This window comes from Elephantulus edwardii, unplaced genomic scaffold (assembly GCF_000299155.1).
Source record: "Elephantulus edwardii isolate Elephantulus edwardi_28Jun2011 unplaced genomic scaffold, EleEdw1.0 scaffold00029, whole genome shotgun sequence".
Classification (NCBI taxonomy): Eukaryota; Metazoa; Chordata; class Mammalia; order Macroscelidea; family Macroscelididae; genus Elephantulus; species Elephantulus edwardii.
This window is the reverse complement of record NW_006399779.1, coordinates 8,523,567-8,530,370: the sequence shown is the minus strand read 5'-3', so window position 1 is coordinate 8,530,370 and position 6,804 is coordinate 8,523,567. Positions and strand designations below refer to the sequence as shown.

Here is a 6,804-nt window from a genome sequence, read left to right as displayed (position 1 = left end):
CATCATGCTTGGGAGGGTGGAGGGACAGCGCAGGAGAGGAAGGCCCTCTATGAGGTGGATTGATTCAGTGACTGGGGTAATTGGGATGGGAGTGTCAGAGACAGTGCGATTGGCACAGGACAGAGTGGAGTTTAGGGCTGTTGTACATAGGGTCACTATGAGTCGCAGGAGACTCGACAGCACATAACCAACAACAACATTTATTAAATTAAGATAATATAGTACACCAAAAATGAGAAAAATACCAAAGAAGAGTTTATAAAATGCTTATTTTTTTTTTAAATCAGGCTGATTTATCATCTTACAAGGCTGAACAGACTTTAAGTTATTATGAAGGACTTCTATTATCTTTACGGATGAAAACTTGCACTTGGGCTGTATCTCATGGTAGTGTGTCAAGTACACAGCAAAAAGCACTGAAAATAATTGCATACAAAAATGGAGCTGGCTATCATAATGGGAAGTTAATTGTGGCTGAAACATTCCCCATGGTAAGTGACTATCACTTAACAGTTGATTGTATCCTCAGATGTAGTGATGATGGTTATTATTCTGACAAGAAAAAAAAAAGTAGTGGGATTGAGTGATAAATGTCTTTGACCAGTTTTATCAATTGAAGTTGATGAGATCAAGATCTTTGCTTTCTTAAGGAAATTCTTTTTTATTCTATTTCTTTGGATACATGCAGTCTTAGAAAAAGCAGCAACCAGAATATGGGTTTTAGATTAGCTCCAGAGCAAAGATATATTTTAAAAAAGTGAAAAAAGGGATTTAAGATAAAATTTTAATTCCGATTTTAATGAACATTTACAGAGAGGTTAGATATTTATTCATTCATTGTTACATTTTTTACTCCTTCTCCCTCCCTTCCCCCTCCTCCAGTTCACTTAAAAACATTATTCATTCATTATTGTACAATTACCTACCTTCCCCACTCTTCCCTCGTTCTCTTTGCAATGTCTTATTCTGGCTATTGTCATATGTATAATGCCTAATCATATATTTCTCTGGGATACTTTCTTTACTTTGTTCCAATGCAATAGTCGTTATCTATCCACTCTTATCCTAATCTCCCCTCCCAAATCAGATCTGCTTTATAACAGTGGTGCTGTGCAGTGGAATACTACACAGCACAGAAAAACAGTGAACTTGTAAAACATTACACAACATGGGGACCCTGGAGCACATCATGCTGAGTGAAATATCTCAGTCACAAAAGAAGAAAATATAAAGATGTTCTTAGTGCTCGTGGTAGACAGAGTGACGTTTTCTGCCTACTTCAAGCTGTATATCATCTGAATATTCTAACATACCCTAGTATCTCATTTATCATCTGAACATTTAAAGAACTTATTTGTTGATAGGGTGATTTACTTCATTTTAAGACTGGATAAGTAAATTGTGCTGAGAGGGAATCGGATTGTGTCTTGGCATCTGAAGCTGAATATGTAGACTAGAAGGTAAAGCTGGTGCATTCAAGCTCATAACCTTTTGGTTGGCAGTGCAACACATAACCACCATGTCACCAGAGAGCCTTGTTTTAGTACTGGAGTAAGTGAGGCATATATACACACCAAATACATAGAATAGGAGGTGCAACCAAGAAATTGCAAAATTTTGCTCCATTGTTTAGTGACTATCTTACCTCTACATTCTGGTCAATACTTTTAGCAATCTATTTTAGAAGCAATTTTAAATATGTTAAAGAATTCTCTAGTAGATTTCATTGCAAATGTACATAACACCCCTTGTCTTGGGGAGCTCTGGTGGCCCAGTGATAAAAAACCATACTGCAATCCCAAAGGTATCCAATTTGAACCCACCAACTGTTCAGTGAGAGAGGATGGACAGTCTCCTTCTGTATAATTTACTGCCTCTAAAAGCCTGCTGGAAACCCACCTATGGGCCACTTCTGACTCCACGGCACACAGTGACAGCAAAAATTACCCATGGCTGAGTTATCTACAATGTGGCTATAACAGAAATACCACAAGTGGATGGTTTTACCAAATAGAAATGCATTTGCTGATAGCTTAGGAGGCTAAAAGCCCAAATTCAGGGTCCAGGCTCAGTGTTAAGGTTTTCTCTGTCCACTGCAAGTAAGGTGATGTTCTTGTTTCTTTTCAGATTCCATTACCAGAGTTTGTAATGATCACATAATATGCCTGCTTGTTTAATCTGCTCTTTCATGTCTCAAGACAGAATGATTTAAAATATAGCTTATACTAATACTATCTCATTTACATAACAAGGAACATCTACTCCCAACTTAGATTCTAATCACAGGTAAAATGGTTAGAATTTGCAATACACATTTTTGAGGGACATAATTCAATCCACAAAATGCATTCACTCACCTCTGGGTTAAATACACATAATGTTTTATTTAGACATTGTTGTTCAAGGAATGAAGTAAAGTACAGAAATAAGCAACTATAGTGTTGATCCTTGGTTTCTTAGTCGACCTTTGTGATCAAGGGCAAAAATATTAACTTTTCAACCTATTTTCCAAGTCTGCAAAATGAAGGTTATAATATGTGTCAATTCTTGGCTTGTAATTTAAATGTATTTGTTCTGAAGAAGTTAAAAAACATGAAGTATTAGAGCAGTTTTATAAACTATAACAAAACTGAGGGTAGATTTTTTTTTCCTTAGGAAATACTCTGATGTTAACAGAGAGGAAGACCCTTATTGAGACGGATTGATACAGTGATTACAAAAACAGGCTTGAGCATGATGGAGATCATCCCAGTGACATAGGATAGGGCAAAGTTGATATCTACTGTTTAGCAGGTTGCTGTTCCCAGTCCTCTGCCTCTCCTACTATGGTGTTTTTGTGAGATAATGTGTGCTTTACCATCCTTGCTTCTAAAAAGCATCCTGATTTCAGGGAGCTCTGGTGGCCTGGTGGCAAGAAGCTGTGCTGTAATCCCTGAGGTGCTTGTTTTGAATCCACCAGCTTCTCTGCTGGAGAAGGAGGGACAATCTCCTCCTATACCAGTCAGATCCAATTTGATGGTACACACACAAAAAACAATAAAAATTTAAAACACAAAATAAAAAAAAGAAAGAAAATACTCTGATGTTAAAATTTATTCACATGTATCAGATTTAAGATTCCAGAGTTGGAAATTTCCCAAGCCATGTTGGCCTAACGTAGGACTGTTGTTATTGTTGGTGGTGGTGAATGCCTGAGAATCAGAGCTGACCCTTCTGTGGGTTTTCAGAGGCAGTTAATTGAATGGAGAAGACTGCTCATCTTTCTCCCTCAGACCAGCTGTTGGATTTGAACCACGTGTCTTTGCAATGGCAGTGGAGCTTCTTGCCAGTAGGTCACCAGAGCCCAAATGTCCAATCACAATTGAATGGATTGAGAAATCATGGCACTTTCACGTGATGGAATACTACAAGCATGCCGGAATGATGGTTTTGAAAATCACTACCTAAATCAGGAGAAAGTGAACTAACTCAGTACCATAAGGACAAACTATATAAGAACGTGGCTGTAGAAATAGAAAGATAAGTAGTAAAATGTCTGTAAGGATCTAAGGGGGATTGTGGGGAACAGAGGTGTGATGATCCAGGCCGAGGGGATAATCATAGGGCCACACTATTTAATGGATGGAGGGAGGGGTGGGTAAAGGAAATGGGAAAGATTCAGTGTGAAAACGATGTATACAAACTCAAAGTTTGTAAATAAACTAGCATTAAAAATTATTTTAAAAAATAAAAAATTTAAAAAATTATTTTAAAAAGTGTAAAAAGTTGTCTCTAGTCATAGATCTAGGCAGGGAGGTTCACTGCCAACCCAAAGTAGACAGTGAATCCACCTGTGACTTTGTGGGAGAAAGAGGAACATTCTCCTCATGTGCAATTTACCACTTCTGAAAACCTGCTGAACAGTCAGCTGTGAGTGGGTCCTGACTCCAAGACAATGAGTTGACTTGAGTGGAGTTACTTTGTTTTCTTACCTAACTTGTCCACACATACAACATGCATAATATGCACAGGAAACTAACACACAAGAGATTGGTTGCTTTGGGTTGTTTGGCTTTTTCCTTAAAAAAACTCCCTGAATGACACACATGTTATTTGCATGAACATATGCTACTGAGATTTTTATTTCTTCAAACTTCTAAAAGAATAAGCTCTTCATGATTATTCCCCGATTCAGCACAATTTCCTTTCAGTTCCTTACAGCCTGCTGTTGTTTAGCTTCTTACAGAATGCACGAAACAACTGGGTCTTTCCAGAGTAGCTTCCAAGCTATATACCAAAGATGGGACCATAATTCACACTTTGCATGATTTGGTTTCATGGGCTGTAGATGAATCCTTCATCCAGAGAGACTCTAAAGATACAAAGAGACATGCAAACCCTGTTGGAACAGAAGAGACAGCTATTAAAGGTATGGTAGCCTGGTGACATTCTTAATGTAATGTAACATAATGTAACATTATATTACTTAATATAAGGTATGTAACATTATGTTACCTAATGTAATGTAATGTAACATTCTTTAAGAGTTAGTTGCTTTTATTTGTATTTAGTAATTTTTAAAAAAGTTAAATGTGACTCATTCAACCATCCCTCTAAGGTTTCAAATCATGAGATTTCAATAAATGATTATAAGTGTTTCAATGAGTCTCTCCTATTATTTTCACCTTGCAGAATAAAAAGAAAAATGAAAAATTAATGAACTTTTAATAAATATTAATCTTCTCATAAGGCATGTGTAAATTTTGGAATCAGCACTATAGGACAATAAATGAGTTGCATAGAATTAGTAAAATATTTGTAACAGTTTAACTATTTAATGAAACACGAACATCTTTTGTTCTTAAACTCAGAAACAGAAGCAATTTAAGAGAATGAGGCTAATGTAATGTAATAACTTTCCCTATTCTTAAAAAAATTAAAACATATTTCATTGTATTTTATTGGGTTCTGGTGCCCTAATGTCAAGAAGCTGCTCTGCAATACCACAGGTGCGTGGTTTGAGGCCACCAAGTGCTCTGCAGGAGAAGGGTGGACAATCTCCCCCCATGCAATTTATCTCTGAAAACCCACCAAAGGGTCAGCTATGGGTTAGTTCTGACTCTACAGTACAAAACAATATTGGTGGGGGTTTGGTTTTTAAAAAAAATAATAATATGAGCCTTTAATGCCAACCTGATTACCCAAAACTATAGTTATGTCAAAAAATATCTGATCTCTATCTTCTGGATATTATAATCTCTAACTTTCTACTTCCAAATTCTTATTTAGAACCCAGCTGAAAGTAATATTATTCATGCAGGCTTGCCAAAAGATTACAACTGCTCTTTCCTCACTCTTATATTCTAAAGGTCATCTTTGAATTAGATAGGGCCATTGGAGGGTTTGACAATATGCTATCTGTTGGTGTTGAGAAACTTTAAAGAAGGAGTCATTTGAAATGCAGTGATGTGCTTACTATGGAGGAAGTAAGGAGCCGTCTTGGTATATAGTAGGTTAAATGTAAGACTATTAATCAAAAGTTGGCATTTCAAACCTACCGGAGACTCTGTAAGGGGAAGAGGAGGTAGTCTCCTTCCATTAAGATTTACAGCCTCAGGAACATGCTGGAGGGTCACCCTGACCTGGAATCAACTCTGGGGCAGTGCGTGGGAAGGAGGCAGCACGAAACAAATTGTTAATAGCACTGTGTCCAGAGGCAGGTGGCCTGGATTCTCATCTTAACTCTACCACAACCTAGCCTTGGTTACTTTACTGTAGAAGAAGAGAGTGGTCATACAAACTACCTCAGAAAAACACTTTGAGGATGAAATAGAATCATATATGAATGATGTCCTGGCACATACTAAATTCTCCACACATCTTGGTTTCCAGTTCAGTATACTATTAATTATATCACAAATAACAAATAACACCTTTATGAGGATGCTTAAATGAATTACACTCACATATTCTTGCTATAATGATAAATATATTCTCTAAGAAAATGTATCTGTATATTTGTACCATGTCAATCTTGACATTATGTTTTCCTCTGGATTTTAGGAGGCTTAGAATTGAAGTTATGTTTTCACTCTAGCAAATAACACAAGGCTTTCAATATAACAATAAAAAATGTAGCTGGCATTTATTGTCTGTTTGGGTAATAAAACAGGCCAAACACTGTTTCTGAAGTATATCACATTTAAAAAAATTTAATTTTTTGAATGAAATAATTGCTAATATTAATCTTAAAAGATGAGGACTTAGAGATCTCTTATCTGTGGCTTTAGGCTATTTTTTTCTCTGTTTTCACCTTTAATATTTTCCTCTATTTTATTTCTTCTTAGCTCTTTTGGGTACGTTACCTCAACTTTCTTTTGTTGTTATTGCGGTTGTTAGGTGCCAGCTAGACCACTTTGACTCTTTACATCCTATAAACAGTGGATCTGAACTTTGTCCTATTCTTTGTCATTCTTATCATCTCTGACATACCTAAAGTGATTAGGACAGTCTCCATGTTTGAGTCTTTCTCTCTTTCACTGACCCTCCACCAAGCATAATGTCCTTTTCCAGGAAGATTCTGTTTCCTAACAGAATGTCCAAAATATGAGAAGTTTCACTAACCTTGCCTCTAAGGAACACTCTGGTTTCACTTTCTCTAAGATAGACAGTCCATGAGATACTTACTCATCACTCTTCTCCAACACCACAAGTCAAAAGCATCAATCCTTCTTCTTTCATCTTTATTTATTGTCCAACTTTCATATGCTTAACAAGTAATTGAAAAGGCCATGGCTTGAATCAGGTACACTTAAGTTTGGTTTT

At 36.5% G+C, this 6,804-nt stretch overlaps 1 protein-coding gene across 1 annotated transcript in view; it reads left to right on the top strand.

The window, feature by feature from the left end:
* The window catches only part of DCDC5 (doublecortin domain containing 5), a 129,688-nt gene that overhangs the window by 80,734 nt on the left and 42,150 nt on the right, over positions 1-6,804 (top strand). The window contains exons 11-12 of the mRNA XM_006883723.1: positions 288-491; positions 4,216-4,408. Coding sequence (XP_006883785.1) covers positions 288-491; positions 4,216-4,408 — 397 coding nt within the window. The remainder of the gene's footprint in view (positions 1-287; positions 492-4,215; positions 4,409-6,804) is intronic.